The sequence below is a fragment of the Mustela putorius genome, unplaced genomic scaffold (genome assembly GCF_011764305.1).
Source record: "Mustela putorius furo isolate JIRA1106 unplaced genomic scaffold, ASM1176430v1.1 tig00003987_pilon_pilon_pilon, whole genome shotgun sequence".
Classification (NCBI taxonomy): Eukaryota; Metazoa; Chordata; class Mammalia; order Carnivora; family Mustelidae; genus Mustela; species Mustela putorius.
In genome coordinates this window covers 6,242,795-6,270,275 of record NW_025422126.1, presented here as the reverse complement: position 1 = coordinate 6,270,275, position 27,481 = coordinate 6,242,795, and the positions used below count along the sequence as shown (strand labels likewise).

At 47.9% G+C, this 27,481-nt stretch overlaps 2 protein-coding genes across 6 annotated transcripts in view; both read right to left on the bottom strand.

Annotated features, from left to right (window-relative positions):
• The window catches only part of UVRAG (UV radiation resistance associated), a 302,103-nt gene extending 298,836 nt beyond the window's left edge, over nt 1-3,267 (bottom strand). For 4 of the 5 annotated variants that reach the window (XR_006604217.1, XM_045071444.1, XM_045071448.1 and 1 more), the window contains exon 1: nt 2,930-3,267. Coding sequence is in view for 3 of the 5 variants with exons in the window: in XM_045071444.1 (XP_044927379.1) it covers nt 2,930-3,046 (117 nt within the window). In the remaining 2 variants the exon portion in view is untranslated. The remainder of the gene's footprint in view (nt 1-2,929) is intronic. The other variant, XM_013064295.2, reaches the window with a different exon arrangement.
• A 13,314-nt stretch (nt 3,268-16,581) lies between these two features.
• The window catches only part of DGAT2 (diacylglycerol O-acyltransferase 2), a 31,195-nt gene continuing 20,295 nt past the window's right edge, over nt 16,582-27,481 (bottom strand). The window contains exons 4-8 of the mRNA XM_045071352.1: nt 27,055-27,125; nt 20,611-20,815; nt 19,823-19,997; nt 19,223-19,425; nt 16,582-17,726 (exon numbers count right to left, since the gene is read on the bottom strand). Of these exons, the coding sequence (XP_044927287.1) occupies nt 17,572-17,726; nt 19,223-19,425; nt 19,823-19,997; nt 20,611-20,815; nt 27,055-27,125 (809 nt within the window). The 3' untranslated portion in view covers nt 16,582-17,571. The remainder of the gene's footprint in view (nt 17,727-19,222; nt 19,426-19,822; nt 19,998-20,610; nt 20,816-27,054; nt 27,126-27,481) is intronic.

The window sequence follows — 27,481 nt, the reverse complement described above, 5'->3', positions numbered from 1 at the left end:
TAAATGAATAGAAAAGAGCAGGAATACTCTCTAGCTTAAAATCAAAACATTTCTTAGAACAGTGGTTCTCAACCAGGAGTAACTTTGCCCCCCTAAGGGACATTTGACACCACCTGAAAATATTTTGGATTGTCATAACTGGACGGGTACTCCTGGTATATTGTGGGTAGAAGCTATGGATGTGGCTCAACATCTCACAGACTCACCCACCCACTCAAAATGTCGACAATGCCAAGAAGTGGGCTGAAGGAACCACTGAATCTGTGCTTTGAGATAATAAACTTTACAACAGAAATCCTAAAAGAAGGTTTACTTGTTTTGAAACACTGACACCCTATCAAATAGCATAGATCTTATTAAAATGACCTAATTCTCAAAGGTTATTTAAAAGAATGATATTAACTGAATTTCCAATTTATTTAAACCTTTTAAATGTTGTAAAAGCCATAGTCAAGGAAAAAAAAAAGGACAACGAATTAATGCTAAAAGAAAAAGTTTTATACACACACGCATCCTATGATGCTCACAAACAATACTGAGCAAAGAAAACCAGACACAAAAAGCTGTATTTTGCATGATTCCATTTATACACGGTTCAAGAATAAGCAAAAACTGATCTCTTGTTAGAAATCAGAATTGTGGTTCCTCTGGAGAGAAAGAAAAAGTAGAGATGGGAGAGAACATAAGGAGGGCTGCTGGAATGCTAATAATTTTGTATTTCTTAATCTGGGTAATGGCTATATAACTGCATTCACTCTGTGACAATTCATCGTGCTGTGTACTAAGTAATCCAAGTGCAGTTTATACAGTTAACACTTGCACCAAAAAATGTTTATTTTTTCACAAAAAATTTATTTTTTAAATGTTCTTTATTCATACCCTAAAAAGCTGAACACTTTGACCCACAGAGCTAAATGAATGTCAATTGCAAAAGTAAAAGTATTTTAGTTACATAGGCTAACCTTCCAAGAATTCAAGAAGGATGACACCCCCAGAAAGCTGTAAATACCATACTCAGAGCTCATGCGGCCTTCAGTTGAACACTTAAGCCACCATATATCCCTCGGCACAAATCCAAAAATCTGACAAAGGCTTACAAATGCAGTTAAATTTATTCCATGGGCAGTTTGAATTATTGCCCCCAATTTTAAACGTGAACTGTTATTAGAGAATGCATTCTATGAAACAAACGATGCTCTCTTTCTTAATCCCACATTTTCCCCAAACTCCCCCAAACTAAACCCCTCTTGGCCCTCACCTCCTTAGGATTTCTCCAGGCTGCTTGCAACAGTGCCCATCATCGCCTCTCTCAGTATCCATCCTTACAATCCACCTCCCCAAACACATGAAAATCCATGCTCATTCCAGAGGCTGGTCTCCCATACCAGATTCATACTCCCTCCCAAGACCTCATAAATACAATACAAACCTCACTACCCTCAAACTCCTAATATTCTCTCCAACAACTAGCTTCCCAACAGCACCACAAAACTAGGGCACATGCAAACCCCATCTTTACATCCTCTTCTACCACATAAAAAAAGGCCTGCTTCTGCACACAATTCAGCTCACTGGCCACCGTAGCTACCATTCCCGGTCCAGCTCTCTGCTTTAGGATCCCCTCTACTACATTCACATCCATCCCATTTCCCACCCACTCCCTGCCCCAAACTCTGCTTTCTTCTTGAAAAACCTTTCCTAAGTACTAAAGCAAGGATATAAAGTTGAAGGAAGGATAAAGGAAGGTACTCCATTCTGCATGAAGGTAGCTGCTCCAGGTTCAAACACACCAACCATGGGCATGGACTACAGGGTCAGAGGCACAAGTGCGAAACCCAGCCACAGTCCTTCCTAATTAACTGTCAAGGCTCTGGGCGATTTTACAACTTTAAGGCTCAGTCTGCTGAACTACAAAATGGGAAATCATAAAAATAGCGATCTCACAGAGTTGTCAGGATGAAATAAACTACCGGCTGTCGAGCACTTTGCACAAATACTACGCTGTAAACTCTCAGTGGCTGATGGTTTTTCCTAGGTCCTCTCCTTGGAGGAATGCAAGAGGGTGACGGTACTTCAAGGGCAAGGGAGTGGTGGAGGGAAGAAGTACCGTACACACGTACGGTTGATACAAAGAATTGTGTCATATCCCCAGTATTCTCTATTATCCCCTTACAATGTGGGTCCCGAAAAGCCCTCAAAGCCTCCGCTAAGGGACTGGGGAAGACACAAATAGATACATCAAATCCTGCTTTCACGGAGAGTTATTTGAGGGAATGAAGTAGGAAAGTGCCGCCCCTAAATTGCTCAAAATCGATCCTTGGCCGGGGGCGGGGTGGGAGGGGGGTCTGAGAATTAGGACGAAAACCCCAAAGTCCCAAAGGATTTCTCCTGGGAAGCTGAGGGGAGTACTTCATAACAAGGAGATTAAAACTAAATACTATAAACCATAGACTCCTCAAGTTCTCCCCGAAGAAAGAGTACTAACTGGATTCTCCGCAAATGGCTTGAGAAAAGAAATGTGCTTTCCGCGTCTCTCATGGGACACCTGGGCTTCCCCGGGTCCCTTCCCCGGAGGGATAAGGAGGACGGTCCGCGCAGGGGAATCCCCAGCCTCCCCCCACCCCCGGCGGGGGAGAGGCGGACTCAGGCCGGAGCCCCCAGGGAGTTCCACTGGGACTCTTCCAGTCTCTTTGCAGCCGGTCTCCAGTAACGGGATCTCTCTGCGGGCTCGGGGATCTCCCAGAGCTTCGGCCATCGCTGGCTCCCTCCCCTCACAAGCTTTAGGTCCTCAGTACCCCGAGCTCTCCCCGCACACTTCTCCGGGTCTCCTGGCTGGCACAGGGTCCCCCCGCCGCCCACGGGCTCTCCTCCCCGGCCTCCTCCGCCCCCCCCCCCCGCCCCGCCGAGCGCCGCGAGCCTGCGGGGTTACCTGCTGAGAGGGCAGCTCCACATGCAGGGCCCGCGAGGCAGAACCGGGTGGCAGCGAAGCGGCCGGGCCCGGGGGCGGCGGGGGGACCGGGCCCCCGACCGACGCCGAGGCGCTCATCTTGACCCAGGGGCCGCCAAGCGGCGGGGCCCGCGTTCCTCCAGCATCCGCCACCACCGCCTATCCTCGACCCGCCGAGTCCCTGCAGCCCAGAAACCCGCCACCCGAGAGGCAGGAGTGTTCTACCCAACCTCCCGCCGCCACCGCCGCTGGCTAAGGAAGAGCCATATTACCGCAGTGCAACCCCACCACCCCGCCGAGACCTGGCTTGTTCATTGGTTCAGCGGCTACGGGGGCGGGACCCAAAGCCAGACAAGGGACGTACTATTGGGTGAAAGGTCTGTCCATCGCCGGCCGGAATGGGCTCGGGGCGGAGGGACCCGGGGATGGCCTAAATCGCGTCTGTCAAACCCGGGTGAAACCTGGGGCGTTGCTTCTTTTTTTCCCAGTCTAATTGGTTCTCTCAGTACCATAGGGCGGAGTCTCCTGGCCGATCCGCAAAGGCCATTGCTCTAGGTGGGTGTCAGTTGTCAGTAAGGGGACAGAGGGGCGGGGTCTGATTAGGTAGAAAGCGCGCCTGGGCTCTGTTGTCACGTGCAGGAGGCAGGAGAGTCACCTGATTAGTGAGAGTCAGTCTTCCGAGCCACTTCCGCCCGAACCTAGTTGCCGTGGTAACCGGCCTCCGTCGGAGGGAGGCGACCCGTTTTGTGCCAGCTGGGTGGTGATGGCTGATCTAATGTTGCAAGCTTCCTGAGCAGCCTTTTCCTGAGGGGATCCCAGCAACATGCGGGGATTGAAAAGGAATATTTTGTGGTTCGACAGAAGGCATGCACAGAGACTAGAAACCTGTCGGGCAGTCCCACCTGCGCTTCAGCGACCAATGCCAACCCACAAGTCCACGCCCCTCTTCACACTGCTCTAACTAGTGCGCTGAGCTGCAAGGTGTACCAGGCACCCAGGACGCAGCTTCACCTCTTGTTTATGCTGTCCTTAAAAGCCTTTGCCACTTTTTTCCTCCCTACTGTTTACTTACCATCAAATCTCATCCGGGGGTGGGGTCCCTTCTTCCCTGATCTATTCTAGGACCCTGAGTTAGAAACATTGCCTCTACCATATTTCTGATTATTTTATGGCATTGTCTTTCAATAAGTGTGTAGTACACACGTATCGAATTCCTCAAATAAAAGGACCTTGTCATTCATATCCAGACTTCCAGGGCCTGCTGGATAATCAATACATGTTTGCTTTTTAAGCGAAGACCCAGCTCAAATGCCACCTCTTCCATGAAGACTTCCTTGATCATAATATAGCATATATAGCAAATGCGTCTATAATAAATAACACTGAATCATTCTGCAGGATATCAGTCTGCCTCCCCACCCCCCAATCCCCGACTGTGAATTTCTCCACCACCTGGACTGACAGAGCTGAAAGAACACAATGTTTTAGAATCAGACACAACAGGAATCAGGCAGTTTGGGAATCTTGGCTCTGCCACTTTCTAGCTATGTGTTCTTGGGCAAACCAGTTTCCCTCTCTCAGCTTTGGTTTTCCCATCTGTAAAATAATTATACGGTTGCTGTAGGGATTAAGTAAATCAACATATGTAAAGTGCCAGGGAAAGCCTCACATATAATAATTGCACTAAAAATAGTTTAATAAAAAGTAAGCATACTATCTTTCCAGGGTGTTCAGAAGCCTGAAGACACTTTGGATCTGACCCAGGGCTGGCTAACATGGATGTCATCCTGTCTTCTATTCTGAGACATTGAGTGGTTCCTTATGGGTGTGTGGTCAGGTGTTTGTTGAGAAGGGATTAGTTAAGAAATCCCAAATCTCATGTTCTTCAATTCATGTCATGCCAAGATCTGGTGGAATTTCACAGAAACCACTTTTCTGTTTCCAAGCTGTATTAGTTCCCTGAGGCTACTGTATTATGTTACCACAAACTAGGTGGCTTACAACAACAGCAACAGAAATTTATTCTTTAACAGTTCTGGAGGCCAGTAGCCCAAAGTGAAGGTGTTGGCAGGGCCTCACTCTCTTATCAGGCTTTAAGGAAGAACATTTCCTTGTCTCTCTCATCTTCTGGTGGCTTTGGGTAGTCCTTATCCTGGGGCTGCATAATTCCAGTCTCTCCCTCCATCTTTTCATGGTCTTTTCTTCTTCTTGTATATGTTTTTCTTTTTCTTACCAGAACACTTGTCTTTGGACTTAGGGCCCACCCAGACAATCCAGATCTCATTTTGAGATCCTTAAGTACAAAGACTCTTTATCCAAGTAAGACGACATTCCCAGGTTCCAGGGATTAGAGTATGAACTCATTTGAGGGGGAGCGGGATATCATTCAACCCACTACATAAGTTAAGAAAATAGACCTCTAGAGACAGAACACAGAATCACTTCGTTCCCCTTTGCTGGGCAGCTCTGGATATTAACTAACTTTATTAGTTTGTTCATTTAACAAATGTTCATTGACACAGAGATGTCAAGCCCTTTGATAGGTGCTGGGAAATCAGACCCAGACTCATCCCCGGAGGAGCTGCCCTCTTTATCGGGTAGTCCAGTAAGAAAACAAAGAGTGAAAATCCAGTTGCTCAGTCGAGGAAAGTTCAGGAGCTGTGGAAGCCAGAGAAGAGAGTCAGATTTCAGTCACAGTAGAGGTGACATTTAAAGTGGGTATTGAAGGACCAATAAGAGTTTACCAGGCAGGAAGGGAGGAAAAGATTTCTAGCAGAGACAGCAGGACCTATTCTTTCTACAAGTTGCTAATGAGATTCAACACTGTACCAGACTGATTACTAGACACTGGAAATACACAGTTCAACTAAACAACCCTTCTCAGACTTTTCCACTCACATGCCACTAATACCAGGAGAGCTGGAATGCTCACCCCTAGGGACAGGAAAAAGAACAGAAATAACTGCAAAATATTCAAGGTAATGAACGTAAAATGTTTTGTACAGTGCATTGGGGATAGTAAGTGTTCAATAAATGCTAGCATTATTTTTATATGTCCTATTTCATTCTAAAAAGTCTTGTATTATCTTAGATCCTTTTCCATAATATAGCTATATTTGTTTCAATGTAAAAATATTTCTAATCACTTTGAATTAAAATACTATAATATTTACACAGTGCTATATATCCCCTAGAGAGACTTGTATCCAAGTGTGGGAAACATGGATTCTAGGCGGCCAAATACAATATGCATGCAATGAGGGACGCCTGGGTGGCTCAGTTGGTTAAGCAGCTGCCTTTGGCTCGGGTCATGATCCCAGCGTCCTGGGATCAAGTCCCATGTCAGGCTCCTTGCTCAGCAGGGAGCCTGCTTCTCCCTCTGCCTCTGCCTGCCTCTCTGTCTGCCTGTGCTCACTCTCTCTGACAAATAAATAAATAAAATCTTAAAAAAAAAAAAACCACACAATATGCGTGCAATGATAGAAGAAAGATCAAGGTCAAATGGTAATGGAATGACTGACTCTACAGGAGCTCGTGGGCAAAGGCAGAGAAGGCCTCACAAAAGTCTTTAAAAAATGATTAAGAGCATGATATAGGAACACGAGGGGTTAGATCTGTTTGGTTCAGGGATGACTGGTGTTTTAAAAGCTAACTAGAGCCATGTTGGATATTAAAACCAAGCATTGTTTACAGGGTCAAAAATCTGAAGCCACTCCAATCCATTTTACCTCCTCTTCTTCCCCCACCCCCTCATTTTCTAGATCTCATGAGTGTGATGCATTAAGTAAGAGCAAGACAGGCCAGGTTGGTCTTTCAGTGTCTCAAATGTAATTAAATTAGATCTATCCCATTCCTTTCAACAGTGTCCTCTTTCTTCCACTTACTTACTCACTAAGTCAAACAGCAATCAGACCTGTACCAGGTACCCAGCCAGGGCACTACATTTACAGAAATCATGCAGATGGAATCCCTGATTGCAAGGAGGTCATGGATAATTTCACTACAACGTGCCCAATGCAATCACTGGGACAATATATAAAGTATAATAGGAGCACAAAAGAGGAAGTTGCTAAGCTGTGCGTTGTACCAGAAAGCTTTCCAGAGAAAAAAGAGTATTCTAGGCAGAACCATGAGTTTTGCATGAGCAAAGGCCCTGAGGCAGAAGACATGACATTAGCATTGTTTAAGGTGTCTGAAACAAAGGTTGCATGGGAGCAACAGGCAAAGAGGTCAAAAAAGGAAGAGGGGGCTGGGTTAGAAGAACCTGGCTGCTAGGCGGAAGAATTCAGGCTTCATTTTAGGCAATAGGAAGTCAGTTAGAAAGAGCCTTGGGCATCCCTAAAGAGGCAGCTTTTAAGAGGTAGGATTTGAAGAGCCAGACTCTTGCAGAAAACCAGGTGAGAATTGTAAAACAAGGAGACAATTCTGCAAAGAGCCTGCACCCAACAAAGGTGGGTCCCTGGGCAGCGTTTCTCCTCCTTCCTAAACCCTTCAAGGTCCTTTTTTTGAAAATGCCTTCCTAGAGGTGAGCTAATGGCTACCTTGTCTGGGCTTCCATTGTGGCTGCCTGACCTCTCTTTAGTACCTGTATCCACGTGCCTAGTCATATGGTTCGTATTAGTCTCACCCACTCTACTTTGAACTTTTGCTTTTCATTTCGTGCCAAATCCCACAGAAGGCAGGATGCAGGAGCTTCAACGCATTAATGAATGAAATCAGTAAATGAGTAGATGAACGCTGGAGGAAGGGAATGTTTAGATGACGTGGAACCTCTGTGCCTCTCCCACTGGACACAGCCCCAGAAAGAGGAAGTGAGCTTGTCCAGGATCACACAAAGTTTGCAGCAAAGCTAAGACAAACAGTTGGGCTTCTTGCCCCTGGGAGCAGCACTCCTTCCTCAATTCCAGTGGTTTTCACACTGTCGTGGACTATAAATGGGCCAACATGGGCACCTGAGTTTATGAATTCATGGGCCAGCCAGGGAGACAAGCGTTAGACAGAAGGACATCTCACCCATGGGGCTGATTTAGTGCAAGCCCCCAGAGAAAGCTTTCCTTAGGGACTGCCTTTTACAATGAGGTCTTAAGGGTGAGGAGGGGGTAACTGAACAGAGTGGGCTAGTGAGAGCCAGAGGAGAATTCAGGCAGAAGAAAGAGCTGAAGAAGGAGCCTGAAGCATTGAAGGAACTGAAAGAGAAAGCCAGGCGGGAGTAGGCAGGAGAGGCAGCCGGCATGGAGGAGGAGGGGGGGGGAGGAGAACAGTTTTTGAAAGAAATTGATATTTCAAAAATAAAAATCAAAGACTTCCTTCAATCTCTCTTACAGTTTTAGTGTTGCTTTCATTTGTCATTTCATAGAGCAGCAGCTGCATTGTCTTTTCAGTGCTTAGAGCTCCTGCAGTTTTAGTCCAGCTCTGATGGCATAGAATGAAGTCTGGGTCCAGATCCTGCCAGGGTCCAGATCCTGTCAGGGACGGTTGCTCCTGTGGAGTCTGATGTTGAAGTGTGTGGACCACATACCACAGAAGGGTTTAAGTAGGGGAGCTACATGATCACTCTAGGGGTGCCGGGTGGCTCAGTTGGTTAGGCGGCTGCCTTTGGCTCAGGTCATGATCCCAGGGTCTTGGGATCGAGCCATGTATCAGGCTTCCTGCTCAGCAGAGAGCCTGCTTCTCCTTCTCTCTGCCTGCTGCTCCACCTACTTGTGCTCTTTCTGTCTGTCAAATAAATAAATAAAATCTTTATTTAACACTCCAGGAGCGCATGACTGGCTCAGTCTGTTACGCACCCGACTCTTGATCTCCTCTCAGGTCTCGATCTCAGGGTCCTGAGGATAAGCCCCGTGTTGGGCCCCATGTCAGTCATGGAGTCTGCTTAAAATAAATAAAAATGTCACTCTGGCAGTTGTGTCACGAGCAGATGCAAGGGTGGAGAGAGTGGTGAACACGGCAACGAGAAATTGTGACATTCCTTCATTGAGTTAGAGGTCTGTTAGAACACAGAAATGTGGCTGAGTTCCTGGGAAGAGAGCGGATCAACAGATCCCCAATTTCCCTCATTCCCTGACGGAAGCAGGCGTGATTTCACAGGGTTCCTGAAAAGGAGCATGTTGCATGCAGGGTAGGGTGTCTGAGAGCTCCAAGCCAGGGGTCAGAAAAAACACGTGTGTGGGCCCGCAGCTAACTGGCTGCAGGAGTTGAGGCAAATTCATTCCCCTCCCTCACAGGTTTCCCTGGGGCCTAGAAAGAACTAACATTTGACTAGTACCCTATATACATGACCATGGACAATCCCCACAGGACCCTGTGAAGGTATTGTTGTCCCAGTTTCACTGAAGCTTAAAAAGCAGCTGTGGAAATGGAAATGAACTGCCCAAAGCCCCATGGTTCTTAGTGACAGATTGATTTGTGAACCTGGGTGTCTTGCTTCCTGGGCATAACACACTGCCTGCATTAAGTAAACTACACTATATAGGACTGAATTTTTCCGAAAGAACAAGAATCTTACTTCCATCGAGAACAAAGGATAGCCTCAAAGAATCCAAAGGCTAAAACTCTCCACACAGGTTTTCTCTCTTGTTCTCTTCCTAAAGCATGTAGTTCAAAAGCCCTTAGGGTGAGACTGAGAACGAGATCAACAAGGGGTAAGGGGTTAGCAGGGGAGGCCCAGGGCAAGGAGTCAGAGTCAGAGTGAGGTGAGGAGGGTGTCCACACAGGGCCAGCAGTGGGTGCAGGAGAGATCCTAGCACAAGGCTAGGAATTTACCAGAGCAGGCGAACAGGATATCCACAGGGAGGCCTGTTTAAAGCAAGATGTCAGAGCTGAAATACGGCTAAGTGAGGACTGGCTCCATAATTAGTGGGCCCTAGTGCAAAATGAAAACGCAGAGTCCCGTGTTCAAAACTATTAAGAATTCCAAAAAGCAACAGCATCAAATCAAGCATGGGGCCCTTCTAAGCCTTAGGCCTGGGGCAACTGCGTAGGTCGCGTTGGTGAAACTGGCCTTGATAAAAAAAGGCTTCGGTATTGGGTTCAGGGTTGGAGGAGAAAGTGTTAGCAATGGAAGATTGGTTATGTACAGAGGGATTGGTCAAATAAATAAATAAATATATTAAGGATAATGGGAGCCAGTTTCTATCAGGAAAAGGAGTTACAAGTATATATTTTTTAAGATTTTATTTATTTATTTGACAGAGAAAGATCACAAGTAGGCAGAGAGGCAGGCAGAGAGAGAGAGGGAAGCAGGCTCCCTGCCGAGCGGAGAACCTGATGCGGGACTCGATTCCAGGACCCTGAGATCATGACCTGAGCCGAAGGCAGCGGCTTAACCCACTGAGCCACCCAGGTGCCCCAAGGAGTTAAAATATAAGGAGAGAGGGAACTCGGATGAACTCTGTGATGATAGCCCGTAATTGCCCAGATCTTGGTTTCTAAATATCATCCTCCACTTAGAGGAATCAAGATTCTCCAAAGAAATGGCTGACTCTCAGGATTGGGCCAGAAAAAGTACAAGATGATCGATTGTAGGACACCTAGTTGTGCTGGAAAGTAAGGAAGTACTCCTTCCCCCTGCCCCCAGAAAGAGGGAGATGTGTCAAAAGGACACAGAAGCCAGTTTGATGAGTCTCCCACTGGCCAAATCTGGAGCAGTTTGAACATCAAGATAAATAATGATAGAATAATGGATAGCCCACTGAAAAAAAATAGGGACCCACAAGTCTTACTGATATGAAAACACTGGGAAAGAGAGATTTTCAAAGTATGGAGAAAGAGTAACTTCACAATATGAAAGCTTGACAGTTTCCACCTTAATCAAGTGATCAAATGAACACCCCCCATAGGACAGATTGAAGTCAGGACTGCCTGCTGGGAGACAGTAGGAAGAGCCCATTGTTACGTCTGCGATGTTTCAGCTGGAGATGGGTAGTTGGAATCAATCATAAGGAAAAGCTAGATATAAGAATACATGTTCTACTGAAGACTAGACTCCTAATCTCTAAGGCTGTCAAGGTCATGAGAGTCAAGGAGAGACAGAGGAAACTGTCTTGGAGAAAAGGAGTGTGATACTGTGATTTATAGTAAGTAATAGTAGAATAGTAACACTGGGATCATGACCTGAGCCGAAGGCAGACGCTTAACTGACTGAGCCACCCAGGTGCCTGGGATTTGATCTTTGTTCACTCTTCCTGGCAAACAGCTCTTAAAACTCCTGTAATTTCTTATATGAGAGTCATAGGAATGCAAGTTGGTGCAGCCACTTCGGAAAACAGGGTAGAGATTCCTTAAGAAATTTAAAATAGAGCTACCCTATGACCCTGCAATTGTGCTACTGGGTATTTACCCCAAAGATACAGATGAAGTGAAAAGAAGGGCCATCTGTACCCCAATGTTCATAGCCGCAATGGCCACAGTCTCCAAACTGTGGAAAGAACCAAGATGCCCTTCAACAGACAAATGGATAAGGAAGATATGGTCCATATATACAATGGAGTATTATGCCTCCATCAGAAAGGATGAATACCCAACTTTTTTTTTTTTATCAACATGGACGGGACTGGAGGAGATTATGCTGAGTAAAGTAAGTCAAGCAGAGTCAGTTATCATATGGCTTCACTTACTTGTGGAGCATAAGGAATAACATGGAGGACATTGGGAGATGGAGAGGAGAAGTGAGTTGGGGGAAATCAGAGAGGAAGACAAACCAGGAGCGACTGTGGACTCTGAGAAACAAACTGAGTTTTGGAGGGGAAGGGGATGGGGGTTGGGGGAGTCTGGTGGTGGGTATTAAGGAGGGCACATATAGCATGGAGCACTGGGTGTGGTGCATAAACAATGAATTTTGGAACACACACACACACACACACACACACAAATAAGAGCCATACAGGCATTTTTTTGTTTGTTTATTTTTTAAGATTTGAGAAAGAGAACAAGAGGTAGCATATGGACGACTTTGTTATATTTCATTTTGTCCTCAGTTCCTGAAAGCTTCAGGGAGGGAAATGAGTATCTTTTGTTTCCATAACAAGTCACTTTCAACTACATCTGAGTTTATGTTAATGAGGTGACATTTGGAAAGCCCCAGATAACTTAAGGACGGGGGCTGGTTGCCAGGGAAACTAACCCTGATTGGAAGGTTGAAACCTTCAGCACCCTCCCTCTGTATAAGACTGGGACTGGGAAGGAGTCTTACTCCAATGTTATCTACCCTACATTTTACTGCCTTCAGTCAAACAGTATTATAGCATTTTTTTTTTTTTTTTTTTTTTAAAGCAAGCTCTACACCCAATGCAGAGCTTGAACTCATGACCCGGAGATCAAGAGTCACATGCTCTACTGACTGAGTCAGCCTGAGGCCCCAAATTTTATTTGTATGGTTAAGTCATATTTATTTTCAGAATACGTTTTTATATCCTACACATTAACAATATACCTCTGTGTTTAGAGGAAAAATATTTCATATCCGTTTTCATCAAAAGTAATTAGAAATCTCACAAATTGTTGCTATTTTAGCCTTGAGAAAAGGAACTTTCTAAATGTGTGCCAGTGGAATTCAACGTTATATAAAAAATGTAGGAGATAAAATCGTGTGTCTGCATGACACAAATGTTAGATGAAGATACACAAAGCAAAACTCCCTAAGCAGGAAGTGGTGAAAAATATCTTGAAAATGAGTTTACAAGGAAAGAGAAACAGGATTGTGAACAAAAGAAGTTCGCAATACCTATGGGAGAGAGATTGGTTATAAAAATTATGGGTGAAGCCAAGGGATTTAAGGAATTCCTATGTTTCTCCTAGCAATCCTATACATTACCATTACACGGGAATTTCTTCCACCTCTCAGAAGTATCAGGGAAAAGTGCCTTCCAAAACTGCAGCCTGCCCCGTTTAAGGAAAAGTGAAACACAGTTGACTTTAAAACATGGGTGTTAGGGATGCTGATCCCTGGACATAAAATAAAAAATTCTAGTATAACTCCTCCAAAACTTAGCTGCTGATAGCCTTCTCTTGACCAGAAGCCTTACCAATGACAAAAACAGTCGATTAACAATATTTTGTATGTTATTTGTATTATAGATTGTGTACTTACAATAAAGTAAGCTAGAGAAAAAATCAGAAGAGAAAATATATTTCCAGCACTATATCGCATTTATCAAAAACAGTCCATGTGTAAGCGGACCTGGGCAGTTCAAACCCATGTTGTTCAATATTTTATTGATGAGAAGACCAGACTCTGCATCCACGGGTACAATTCCTCGATCAGGTGACAGAAATATATTGAAGGTCACTATTTGTATTAGATTAAGCCATAAACAAGCTGACTGAAAGCAAAAATTCATTCTGTCCCAGTTCTGCGTGCCAGAAATCCAAAATCAGGGTGTTGGGAAGTCTTTGCTCCCTCAAAGACTCTAGGGGAGAATCCTTCGGCTGCTGGTGGCTGTGGTGTGCCTGGGCTGCCTTCTCCATGGTCTTCTCCCATTTCCCTGTGTCTTTCTCCTAGACGACACTTGTCATTGCATTTACAGCCTACCTACATAATCTAAGATTATCTCATTTTGAGATCCTTGACCTAATTATATCTGCCAAGGCCCTTTTTCCAAATAAAGTCACATTCCTTCACCAATTGCAGGGTTTAAGATAAATATATATATGTTGTAGGCCACTATTCGATCTGCCACATCATTCGTGGATGTGGCCTGCCTCTTTCTCCCCTCAGGCCAGCCAGCCAAAAGATGAAAAAATTAAGTTTTTATTAATCTGAATGAGAATGTTTTAAATTAAGATGTGAATTTTAATCTCCAGGGTAACCACTAAGATAATAACTTTAAAACGTAGAGCAACTGAAATTTGACACATGTAATTATTTAGTACAAAAATACTGCCAGTCTCAGGAGAAGTTTCTTAAGTATTATGAATCTGTCAAATATCATGGCAGATACAAGCTTTATAGAATTATATTATTCCTCAAATATTAGATTTTACTATTGGGAGCAAATACTGTCAGGTTTCTTGAAGTGGGTGGCTTGCTTTGTTCATTTTTAAGAAATTGCCTAACACTCAAATCTGATAGCTATATTTGTCACTCGTTCTTTCAAACAAAAGTAGTATTTTGTGGGGGAAAAATACAGAACAAAACATAGGGCAAAAGACTCAACAAGAGAATTAAAATGGTTTTAAATAGACATTTAACAGAAAAGAAGGCAGGAATGGAGGGAGAGAGGAACATGAAAGAAATAAGAAAATGGCAAAATGGCACATGTAAATCCTACTTTATCAGCAATTCTATTAAATGTAAATAGACTTAATACTCCAATGAGAAAGGCAGAAAGTAGAAGTATGGACGAAAGGAAAGAAGATTCAACACTATTCTGCTTACAAAAGACATATGTAACACAGACATATGTAACAGCAGACTCCTAAAATATAGGAAGCAAAACTTACAGAATTGAAGGGAAAAAAAAAATGTAATGACAATAGTTGGAGGCTTCAATACCCCATTTTCGATAAAGAGTAGAAAAACTAGATGATCAACAAGATCAACAAGGAAACAGGAGACTTGAACCCCCCTATGGACTAACTTGACCTAACAGACATCTGGAAAATACTGCTACTGTAACACTAATAGTATCTAGAAAATACTTCAAAAGAGGAGTGGAATGCACATTTTTCTCAAATGCACATGGAACATCCTCTAGAACAGACCATCTATTAGGTCGTAAGAGAATTCTCAATAAATTCAAAGAGACTGAAATCATACAAAGTATGCTCCCTTAAATAAAATTTGAAATAAATGACAAAAGAAAATTTGGGATAATAGCAAATATGTGTTAATTAAGCAACATTCTCTTAAGTAACCGAACAAGTCAATGGAAAAATCAGAAGAGAAATTAGGAAAAACTTTAGGATGAATGAAATAAGAACACAAAACACCAAAACCTACGGGATGTGGCAAAAGCAGTTTTAGAGCAAATCTTATATATGCAAGCATATTAAAAAAGAAAAAAAGATCTCTTAACTTCCCATCTTAAGACTCTGGAAAAAGAAGTGTTCCTGGTTAGCTCTGAGCATCTGTGAGTCTGAGTTTTACTCTCTCTGGCTCCTAGTCCAGGATAGGAGTGCTGAAGTAACACACAGTGATTAGACCACCACCACCCCCGGCCCCGCCCTGCTGCCTGCTGTGGGATTTTTGCCTCAGAACTAGCCCCGCTGCCCTCTAGTGACCATATCTGTGAACCACAAGTAGACTCATGGAATTGACGACCTAGACTACAGCCCCACCTCCGCAGTCCAAAAGCTGATGATCAGCTGGAAAAGGAGGATCCTATCCTGTTTCCTCTCCGGAGATAATAACTCCCAAATAACCACAGCATTTACCTAGAGCCTCCCACCCATTGCTTAGAGCAGACAGGCTTCTGCTCTGCGCAGGCTGCTGCTAGACATATTGCCCTAGGTGAGGTCCTCCTCTGGGATTTGGGGGCCTGCAGATTGTTGCTGTTGGTATTCAGAGATAGTGGAGTTCCCTAGTGCACAGTAGATGCTTAATATTCACAAAATCCATGCAGAGAATAAGGGCCTACCTTTGTAAGGAGGCCTAGGTTAGGGACAGCTCTTAGCCTGGAGCCAGATGCTGAAGATCATGGCTAACCTCAGACTGGGGCTGGAAAGGGGCTGAGACCGTCATCAAAAAACAGGCCTTTCCTCCATCCTAAAGGAAATATCTGCCCTCCGCCGGAGTTCTGCGGGCCTGAAGCTCCTCCAGGGTGAGCTTCTGTTGTTGCCCGCTCTCCTGCCCACCTAGAAACTCTGGAGAAGTCCACTCTCCTGCTCTTCCAAGCCAAGCCCCATTGCAGACCTATCTACCACGATGTCCTCCTTCAAACCAGCAGTGCTGTCTTCCCTGTCTTGGTACTTGTTGCTCTGGCTTTGCCTCTCAAACTTCCAGTCACCCTTCAAGTCCCAAGTTAGGCTTGAGGTCCCAGCTCAATGAGGCACCCAACACTGGATACACAGAGGAGTGGTCCTTGAAGTAGATGAATGAATGGCAAGGGTGGACACTTAGGCAGTAGGAAAGTTGGAATGGAGTCCCTTGCATCTAATGGAGAGAATATGGCAGAAGGGATAGGACATCACATCTGAGGTTAAGTTATAAAATAATGTGGCTTCCACCTTGCACATTCTTTCTGGCTTCTCCTCCTTACTCTCTCTGATGAAGACCGCTCCCACGTCATGAGCTGGTCCACTTAGCAACTAAGAGTGGCCTCTGGTTAATAGCCAGTGAGGAAGCGAACCCTAGAAACTACCACAGGAATGACCTCGGAAGTGGGGCCTCCTCCAGTCAAGCCTTACGATGATGGCAGCCCTGTTGACACCTTGACTGTGGCCTTGAGAGAGCTCCTGAAGTTGAGGGCTCAGCAAAGCTGCACCTCAGCTATAGACTCTCAGATTGTGTAGTGAACACGATGTTGTTTGGAGCTACTGCATTCTGGAGGATTCTGTCACATAGCACTGGATAACGGATACCACATAGGGTCACATAGCCCAAAGGAGCAAGGGGGAAAGCTTGGCAGGCAGCCCCGATGGGGCCAGGGTTTCCCTAAGTGTCAGTAGCAAGGTGCAGTTGTGGCCCCAGCAAGAACTCACAGAGGACTCTCATTTTTATTTATTCATTTTGGAAAATACAAAAGTCTGACACGGTACAATAATCTCCATCAAAAGAAAACAGAATATGCAGAGGAGGGGCTGGATTTCTTCCCTGGCCCCTAACCTCTCAGAAAGGCACAAATATGCGAGGCTTAGGTTCAGGGGCCTCCTGACCTGAAGGCCAATCTGCTGCTCAGAAGGCCAGGCCCCTCTGTGAATGGGAAGAGGGACCCTATCCTCACAGCCACATTGGGGGGTATGGGTTAAACAAATCGAGGCCATAGGAAAGTATGTGATTCAGGCCAAGTCCATGTCAATCTGGGTTTGTGTCAGCACCCTGTCTGTGGAGGACCAGTCACTCCAACCAGACACGGTGGCTGAATGATCCCAGAGAGATGGTGCATTTGGGCACAGGGTCATTGTCACCCCCTATTCTTGCTCTGGAGGCCTCAGATTTAAAAGACTGGCTGGACACAGGTGGAACATTCTAGATGCTCATCACGTTACTCTTCAAGATGGAAACAACTGTGCTCTCCAAGTCTTCCGCTTGGTAAGAAGGACCAGTCCTGCAGTTAAGTGTGGGGTAGGTAGTTTGGAAAAGAGGTGTTTGTATTATAAGTGGCTTCTGAGGTGGGAAAAAGCAAATAATCCAACCGGCCTGAGCCACAGATGGCTGTCCTTCTTTCCCAGTCAACCAGGACTGAGTTTTCTCTGTGATTTTGGGAAAGGAAGAAGGGTTAACCCAGATGTGTTAGCCACCACCTAGAGCGGGTCAAACTGGAAGTGAAAGAGCTTGAGATATTCTTTTTCCTTCTTAAAAAAGACCTAACATTTGTAATGGTTTAACAAAATTATTATAATTTCTTTTAAATAACCCACAGACACCCATGACGCTTCCAAATTTACAGAACAAAAAAGCATTCGAGAACTTGGTAGAAAAGGATTTGTAGCTGATTCCTCCCAGGAGTTGACCCCTGCTGGTGGGCTCAGTTCACCTCGAGAACCTCGGTCTCTGGGAGGCCGAATTTGGTCTTGTGCTTGTTGAAGAGGTTCACCAGGGCCTCCATGTACATGGTGTGGTACAGGTCTATGTCCTGCTGGGTCGGGTGCTCCAGCTTGGGGATGGTGATGGGCTCACCCACTGCGGGGATGGGGCAGAGACCTCTGGTTAGTCAGCCCACTCAGGCCACCCTCCCTGAGAGCCTCCCGCAACGCTGACGGCAGTGACCCCGTGCCAAGTGCCAGCCACGTGCCGGGAACTGTGCTAAATATGTTCCAGCTCAGGTTGTCCCCACTGCCCTTGACAGGCAGCTCCTGAGAGGGCTCTGGGAGCAAGGAATGGTGCTGTTCTTGCCCCACTCTGGGCAAGTCACGTTGCCTCTCTGAGCCTCAGTTCCCTCACCTGTCCCAAGGAATCCTTCCTCCTAGGGGCAGCAACATTCATCCATGCACGCATTGCTCGATTTCCTGCATCTCCACACCCAAATCACCCTGAAGCCCTGGCAAAGACATTTTGGAAATTTCTCCCCAGTTCACGCCTTTTCCTTCCATCCCTGCGGTCGCCATCTCGGTCCCAACGGCTGCCAGAGAGGCATCTGCACGTGTTTTCGGGGGCTTCCATTTTGACCCTTGTAACCCACTGGCTATCCAGCAGCCCAAGAATCACTTGAAAGTGCAGTCGTGAACCTCTCCTCCCCCAAACCCTCAAGCCTTCTAAAGGATTCCATTCTTAAGGATCTCCTTTCTTAAGAGGAAACGTAAACTCCTTCACACTGCCCACAGGACCTGTCCCTCTCCAGCCACATCTGCGCGTGGAAATGTCCTTGCTGCCTCAGAGCAATCAGGCCTGGAATAGGATTTGTGTGTAATGAGAGCAGACAGTGAGTTTGGGTCTGGGACCCAAGGTGCAGGAAGTTAGACTTTGTAAAGATACAAAGCAAAACACCTGGCTAGTATCTATGTGAACTTTGAGCCTGAAAGTCCACGCCTGGTGGCCTACACACTTGTGTGAGATCTCTGGCTTGTGAACCACACACACACACACAAACACACACACACAGAACAACATGGCTGAGGGACAAGTGCAACTGGTTTTCTTGCTATACTACTCAGAGGCCTATGCTCCTTTCACGTTGATGTTTTTCTTTCTGTTCCTCAAAAATCTGCACAGTTTTGCTATGGGAAGTCCACTCGGGCTCATGCTTCCAACAAATATCTCCTCCTCTCTTTTGCTAGGTAATTCCTCTTCAGCTAGGGTGTAAGGGTCACCTCTTTTCTGGGGTCCACTATAACCCCCCAGAGCACCCTGCACATTCCCCACACACACACCCTCTTGGTCTTTGCTTAACAGACTGGTCTTCCCGGTCTTCCCTCACAGACTTGCGGGCTCTGTGCACACGGACTGCTGGGTGCGGTTTTCTCACCTGGCACTGCTTGGCTCATGGTAATGGAACACATTTCCCACCACCCACTCCCCACCCCCACTCGCCATTCCCATTAGCGCCCAAACAGGTCCACATCCACGAGGTTTACAGCATGGACATCAGAAGACCTCAGAGCCTGGGTGTGAATCTTAACTCCACCACAAACCAGCAGAGGGGTGCCCCGAGGTCAGGGGCTGCAGGCAGGGAAGCTCACCAACGGTGGTGATGGGTTTGGAGTAGGGCACCAGCCCCCATGTGTCAGAGGAGAAGAGGCCTCGGCCATGGAAGATGCACGGGGCAAAGCCAATGTACTTCTGGAACTTCTTCTGGACCCATCGGCCCCAAGAGCCCTCCTCAAAGATCACCTGCTTGTAGACTTCATTCTCCCCGAAGGAGTAGGTGGGAACAAGGTCAGCTCTGGAAGGGAGAAGCCAGGGTCTGTCACACCCTAACAGTGGGCCTTGTGCTTGCTCTCCTAGCATATAACACATTTTGACCTGAGGGTACAGAGTTCCGCACAGAAGCCTGGCCTCTCCACCCATCTGCAAGGGCTCAGGGTGCACAGACTGAATTTCTGCTCTGCTCAGACACTCGGGCTGTGCTTGGGCAAACTTGGGCCTGCAGCTTGGGCCTCCCACCTCCCCCCTCCACAGGACAGCAAACTCTCATCGAGGTCTTCCTAGGGTCTGGGCCTTGCCTCCAGGAGCCAAGGAGTTGCTCTGCTGGGGCCAAACAAAGCCTTGGAGGGCCGTGTGTGCAGTGCATGCTTGTGCACGCATGCATGTGTGTGTGTGCATGTGAAGGGGGCACTCACCCATGGCGTAGGGCCAGTTTTACAAAGCCCTTGCGATTGCGCAGGGTGACCGCATTCTTGCCAGGCATGGAGCTCAGGGACTCAGCTGCGCCCCCCACCACGATGATGATGGCATTGCCACTCCCATTCTTTGAAAGCAAGTAGTCTATGGTGTCCCTGTTGACAGGACAGATGCCTGGCGGGGAGAAGGAGAGAGTCAGGGCTGCCCACAAGTGCACTCCCTACCCCCTGCTTATTAGCCAGGCATGAACAGAATGAGCCCTGGACTTGGGCTCCAGACCTGAGCTAGCCCCTAGAAGTTATACAACCCTGCTTGAGCTATTTCTTTCTCTGAGCCTTGACTTGTTTATCTGTAAAATGGGGATAATGATACCTGGTTGTTTAGGGAACTCGTTCATTTGGGCAAACATTCCTTGAGGTCCTAACTCTGCCAGCCTCCTGCAAGGTGCTGGGGGATACTGGGGAGTTAGGGTTGCAGGGGTCACAGCAGGTGGATAAGGACAGCACCATTGGCAGCAACGTGGTTGTACAAAGGGCAGCACCAGGGCTGGGGGCGGAGAAGGCTTCCTAGGGACTTTGTTGTTCAAACTAAATCCTGAAGACTGTATGGACAGCTATCCTGCTCAGACCTGGTCCACCATGCCTGGGGCCCTCTATGTCTCTCCACACACAACCAGTCACTGGGACATGGTGTATTGGCCTCCTGCTCCCTCTATCCCTTCACTCAGTGTAGAGGCTCAGGTCTGGACAGCAGAGCCTGGCAGGGGAAGGCAGAGGAGGCCCCTCACCTCCAGACATTAGGTATTCCCTCAGCACAGGCATCCGGAAGTTGCCGGCCAGCGTGGCCAGGTAGGGCCTTATGCCGGGGAACTTCTTGCTCACTTCTGTGGCCTCGGTGCTGAAGTTACAGAATGCACCCAGGCCCATGATGCCGTGCGGGTGGTACCCGAAGATGTAGTTCCTGGTGGTCAGCAAGTTGTGCGTCTTCACCAGCTGCAGGGAAAAAGCTCAGGTCAGAGGAAATGCTGGGAGATGGGGTAAGGACCCGGTGTGCTGCACACCCCATGTGACTCTGCACGCCTGAGACTCGTGGCAACTGCCACTGAGATGGTGAGTCCCTGGGAAGGGAGTGAGAAACTTGCCCTCTCATTCCCTCACCTCTCCAGCCAGACACAACAGGTCCTCTCACCTGCGCTCTGCTAGCCTCCTGCCCACCCTCCTCCTGGGCCCATTCTCCTCATCCAACCCCTGCCGCTCTCAGATAAAGAGGGGGGTCCAGTTTTTGTCAAGGTAAAGTCCACGTCCCTTAGTTTGGCCAGAGAAGAGACATTGCAGCGGGTCTGAATGGAAACTTCCTTCCAGGCAGCCAGGCTCAGCTTGTGCTCTATTTAGGAAGGACAAGGGCAAGCCACAGGTCAGCCCTAGCAGGGGCAGGGGGCCAGCCAGGCAGCTGACCTGTGGTACTATCAACAAAGCTGTTCCGGGATGCTCTAAAGAACGATTGGCTTTCTCCTGGGGCTGCTCCCTGTCCTGGGGTTGATGGCTTGGCGGGGGTGGGAGTGGTATAAAGTTGCCCTAGACTCTCAGGCTCCTGCCCCGCATTGCCTGGGCTAGATGGTGCTAAGAGCGCTGGAGAGCAAGGTTTATTTTTTCAGAAACATCACTTCTTTTCTGATTAGAAAAATAGTGAATAATTAAGGAGTATTTTTAAAAATACAGGAAAAAGTCAAAAAATAATCCAGAGGGCCTGTCCTATCTCCATCCTTATAAACCACTCTGATGTGGTGAGTTCTTTGGTTACTCAAATATACACGTGCTCTTTTTTTAAAAACCACAAAATTAAGGGCACATTGGTTGCTATCATTTTTACATGATTTTATTTTTAAAAAATATTTATTTATTTATTTGACAGAGATAGAGCAAACATGAGCAGGGGGAGCAGCAGAGGGAGAGGGAGCAGCAGACTCCCCACTGAGCAGGGAGCCTGATATGAGGCTCAATCCCAGCACCCCAGGACCATGACCTGAAGGCAGACACTTAACTGACTGAGCCACCCAGGCACCCCTCATTTTTACATAATTTTCTACCAACCCTATCATAACTATTTTTCCTATCACAATCCACCAGCCACGTCTCTCTTGGCTTCATTATCCTGTTGCATAGCTATGTTGCATGCACTAGAATTTTAATCAAACTCCACCGGATGGATCTTTAAAAACCTTCCAAAATTCCCTTCAGAAATAACGCTTCCACAAATACCTTATTGTCGTCTGCATATCTGATTGTTTGACACACTTCTAGAAATCACAACTCCTGGGGTCAGGCATGTGAACATTTTAGTCCTGTGGGCTGCGCTGCCTCTAGGGGGTGCTGTCAATAACACCCCGACTTCCTTCCTGTGCTGGAAAGTGCCTGTGTCTTTGCACGCGTGTCAGCTGGAGGCAGAGCCTATAGCCACTGCTGGAATGTCAACAGCCTGGGTTTTCCATGACTCCCAGTTTGGGAACCCCAGGCTAGGGAAAGGACCTGGTGCTCAATTTGGGGCAGGGGTGCTAGTGGCTGGCCCCAGGAAATGGAAATCTGAAGCTTCAGGTGACAGAGGGCAGAGGGGGGTGGAGCAGATGGCGGCTGACACCATTCCCAGGGCTATGACTGCTGGGACGTGTGGGAGCAAGACCCCCTGAGTTCCCACCCCCTGCTGCTCAGACCCTCGGTACTCCTTCCCCCACCTTGTCTTTGGCAAGCACCTTAAAGCTGCTCAAAACCCAGCTCGTGCTTTGCTGCCCACTACATAAACGGCAGCAGTGTAAGCCACGATTATTGGGGAGAGGGCAGAGAGGGGGGTTCTAAAAGTGGGCCCGGCTTTAGATGAGCGTGGCAAGGAGATTGTTCTGAGAGTTCGCCTCCTGAAGAGCAGGTGTGCCCACCATGCTAGCTTGCAGTAAAGCTGGAACCTGGAGCTGGCTTCCGCACAGTAGGATTGTGTCAAGGGAAGAGTGGAGGCAGCCAACAGTGCCCTTGCTACCTCTCTGGAACTGAAGGCTGGGTCTGGGAGTCCCAAGTGCAAAACGTACTGGGAGAGCCCTGGTCTAGGCTGTTGATTTGATTGCAAGGTTGAGAAAGGCTTAGAGAAAGGAGCTGCCCATCCTCTTCCCTTTCTAGATAGTCACCCAGTGGGCTTTTCTCTAAGTCACTGGGATGAATATATGTTACCTGGTGTAAGGTAAGCTGGCTCTTTTTCTTTTCTTTGCAGTTTTTTTTTTTTTTTTTTTAAGAGAGAATGTGCAAGTGAGCAGGGTGGGGAGAGGCAGAGAAAGTGAGAGAATCTCGTGTAGGCTCCAAGCCCTATGGGGGACTCAATCTCATGACCCTGCAATCAGACCTGAGCCGAAATCAAGAGTGGGATGCCCAACCAATGAGCCACTCAGGTGCCCCACAGCTGCCTTTTTCACTCCCACCCCCCACCCCACACATCTGTCTGGTGGGACTTTTGACTAAGTGAGCTGCCTTGGGACACACTGCAGCGTAATGGCCCTTGGGGCTGTCCCCAGAAGAAAGCAGGCTGATACAGCTTTGATCTGTCTTCAAGCCATACTGCCCTGCCACCAGGGCTGGACAGAGTGTCCATTCTGTAGGGAGAAGGAAGGCACTGTTGATGAAGTCTCTGTTGACATGCTTGCTCTCATGTCCCCTGTTTCCCGTGGCAAAGTCTCAGCCCAACAAGGTGCCCAGGCCAGGCCCCGTGGCTAACATGAGTCTGGGGCACACTCCCGGCAAGTCATTCTTCCCACCCTGCCTCCCAAGGGCAGGAAAAGTACTCAGATAAGCTTGTCCTATCCCGGCACCAAACAGAAGAAATTCAGAATCAGAGAGGAGCAGAAATTTACTTAAGCTCATACCACAGGACACATAGCAGAGGGAGAGAGAAAGGAGAAAATGGGTCCTGAAGCAGATAGCTTTGGTTCCAATACCAGCCCCACTACTGACTTGCTTTAGGACCTCGGGACAGTCCCTCCTCTCTGGGCTTCAGTAGGACCATGGAGGAAATGAAGCAGATGGACAGAGAGATCACTCTAAGCTCAGCCTTTCCTAGTCTCCTCTCTAGAAATCCTGCCTGTTCAGGGATAGGTGAGGGATAGGTGACCCAGGCATTGGCCTCCTCTTTCAAGGAGCTGGTGATCCCGGTGGAAGCTGCTAGCACATGAGCCCTCCTGTGCTAGGAGGAGGGATGCTCTCGAGGCTCGCTGAGTGGCTCTGGCAGCAAAGAACTATACAAAGGAGGAAGCAGGGGATAGGTGGGTGGATGGTTATAGCTAGAGATCATTACATAACCCCTGGCAAGAGGCTGAGAGAAGGGAAGGGCCGGGAGGCCACAAAGAATATCCCAAAGCATCAGCTCAGACATCAGGTCACCAAGGCCCAACACTCCCTGTACCGAAGAGGAGCCTGAGGCCCTGAGGATTAGAGGCTTGGCCAAGCTCACCTGTGGGCAAGAGCAGCCCAGGCCAAGGCTCTAGGCCCTGGCTGGCCTTAGGCCCAGGCTGGCTTGGGTCCTGGTACCCAGGGGCCCTCCCAGGGCCAACCCACATGTGTCCTGTGGCTCGTTCCCAGCTGACTTCTTGGAATAGAGGGGCAAAAAGGGACACAGGGTTTTGTTTTGGTTCTTTTAGAAATGTGGACGTCAGTGAGGAAGGGGACCTGCTTATCCCAGCTCTGGCCAATGGTCATTGGGTCGTCCCATTTTGGGTGGTGAGTGGGGTTACTGGACTCAAGGAATCTTCCAGAGGAGCAGGCTGCTCAGATCATTGTGGCCTGATCCCTGAAGTAAGGGTCCCAGCAGAGAGAAGAGAGTCCACAAGCCCTCGAGTCCACAAGCCCTCATCTCCACCCATAATTTACTACTCTTTAACAGTATGAACAGCTCCATTTTGCAAGTAAGGCTACTGAGGCTCACTGAGCTTGAGAAAGCATGTCTGTGGTCCTTTGGGCAGAAAGTGACAAAGTCTAGCAGAATTAGCCTACGTGAGGGGGCCCAGGGCTGACCCTTCCATGTCCCTGTGCCTAGCACAGAGCCCAGTAACCTCTGGTCAGAGAATAGAGCAACAGAGCAGGAACCCAACCCAGCTCTCTAACTACAAAGCAGATAGAGGGAGACCCAGGAAGTGGGGCTCAATCCAATGAGGAAATCTGGGATGGAATCTCTCCCAGAGAGACAGGCAGCAGGAATTCATTGGGAAAGAGCCTGGGGCTGGGATTCCAGTACTAATGGTGGAATGGACTTGTCATGCAACCTGGACCAGTCTTTGGGACTGAGTCTCCTCACTTTCAGAATGACAGGGTCAGGTCTGATGATGTAGCACTGTCCCAGCAACAGCAGCCTTAAATTCCTTGCAGCCAGAGAGATGGGGTCAGGGAGAGGGAAGAGCAGGCATCCTGACCCCAAGGATCCTGGGAAAACTGGCTCAGGCTGTGGTGAGCAGAGGGAGCTTCCTCCCAAAACTGAGAGCAGTGGAGGAATGTAGGGTTACCTGGCCACCTCCTATGGGCAGCACGCCAGGATGTTTCAGTCGCTGACTCACAGCAGCAAACATACACCACCCTGCCCCATGCTCACATTCCCTCTCACACATGCTGTCTTGGCTCTTCAGACCCCACTGCCTTCTTCTGGGTCACCCCCAGCAGGTAGGGTGTGCCAGTGCTGGGGTGCTCAGTGAGCTGGCCAGACAGGTCTTTCCCCTGCAGGAAAAACCTTGGGGATCCTGCCAGAGTTGCCACAAACCCCTAGCACTGCCCACATAGCCTCTGCCTTGCCAGCCTGGCTTGTAGACCTCTGGAAGGGGGTCAATAAAAAGATGAGAAAAAGTCCCGACTAAGTCACCACTTATCTTGTCAGGACCTGGATGCTGGTCCCAGAGAAGACAGGTCCTTAGAAGACCAGCACGGGGGTCCCAGAGCAGCCAATGGTGGTGCCGCAGGAAGGAAACCCAGAGCTTAGTCTAAACTTGCTTCAGATGGGGAGACTGCAGGCTGGAAGGGATGGGGCTTCACTCAGGGTCATACTGGGTGCTTCCTCCAAACCTGAGGGAAGCTAGAGTCCCGGAGCTCGTTTCCTACAGCTCATGCTGCATAGGGAGGCAGCATGCTGTGGGGAGAAGGATCCAGAATTCTGAGGCAAGGCAGCCAAGTGGAATTTCAGCTCAAAATACTACTAGCCTCCTTCAGCTTTACTCCTCTCTGACCTTCAGTTTTTCTTCTGTGAAAAAGGGATACAATGCATACCTGCCTCACAGGATACTGCCAGGTTTAGTGGGAACTCCTTGAGGAAAGGTGTGGGTTTCTAGAAGGCTCCAGATAAATGGAAATCCTCCTTCCCCAATCTACCTCCTCAACATCCCCCCGCACCACAGGCTTCTTCTCAAACTCAGGTGCCTTAGTGTTCCTCTTTTGCATGCCCCTTTAGTGCTACTCATCTTGAAGATGGAGTTCTAGGAGCACATCCTCCAGAAGCCTTCCCTGCGCACTTGCCTTTCATGGCACATCTGATTTCCTGGGCCCTAATTCCCTGGTCAGGAGCCCCAGCGGGCGGCCCACAGCTGGCTGAGAGAAGCAATATTCTATCAGAGCTTCAGAAGGAAGAAAAAGCCCCTCACACCTACAGCGTGAAGTCGTGTCCGTGGTTCAGGTCAGATGAACTTAGAACTGCTTTGCTATTGCCCTTGGTAAATTGCTGCCCTTTTCACTTATGTCTTTAATATTCACTGAAAGGCAGTTAAGCATAATATCTGCTATTGTAACATGCTCCTTATATCACTAAGGATCTCAGTGTCGGAAACCTCTTTTAGCTCCAAATGCTATAACAAGCCTTGTTTGCCTGAGAAACTAGCATGCTTTGTCCTTGCCCAAAAGAAAAACCAACAACCATCATGTTTCCCTTTTTGCCTTGGCAACCAGGAAGCAAACTCAACTACTGCAACTCTGTTGACCCTGACAGCTAAACCACTAGCAGCTTTTCCTTCAGGTCTTGATTTTGGTTTTTACCTGGCATGACACCGAATGTACCCTATATCACCTCAAATCCTGCATAAGGAGGAGTAGAACATGAACAGACAGTCCCAGTGGAAGGGGTCGCGGGGTTGAACTCTGCACAGGGTAACCGCAGATGGTGAGATAAAGCTCTCACTCAGATTCCCGGCCTGTCCCACCCTCCCAGGTTAGCGCCCACGAGCCTTTACCTGGATGGGAAAGTAGTCTCGAAAGTAGCGCCACACAGCCCAGTTTCGGACCCACTGTGACCTTCTGCCACCTTCCAGAGAACAAAACACAGTATTGGGAAGGAGCGGGAATAGGGGCAGGGGACACTCAAGTAAGGCAGAGAAGATGGAGTCAGCGTGGGACCCTGAATTAGGGGACTGTCACCCTGCGGAGCATCTTCTCCCCTCACCGCTTCCCCCTGGGCCCTGTCCCACCTTTGTCCCCTCCAGGCAGGCAAACCCTTGACTGAGTGTGAGCCCCTGGGAGGGCACTGTGAGCTCCTCTGAGCTCCTCTAAGGACCAGGACTGTGCCCTCCAAGGGGCTTTCCACTGCCCCCCACCCCGAAACCACAGCTTGGCCTAGCTCCCTACTTCTCACAGAGCAGGTGCTGAATAAAAAGGGGCAGC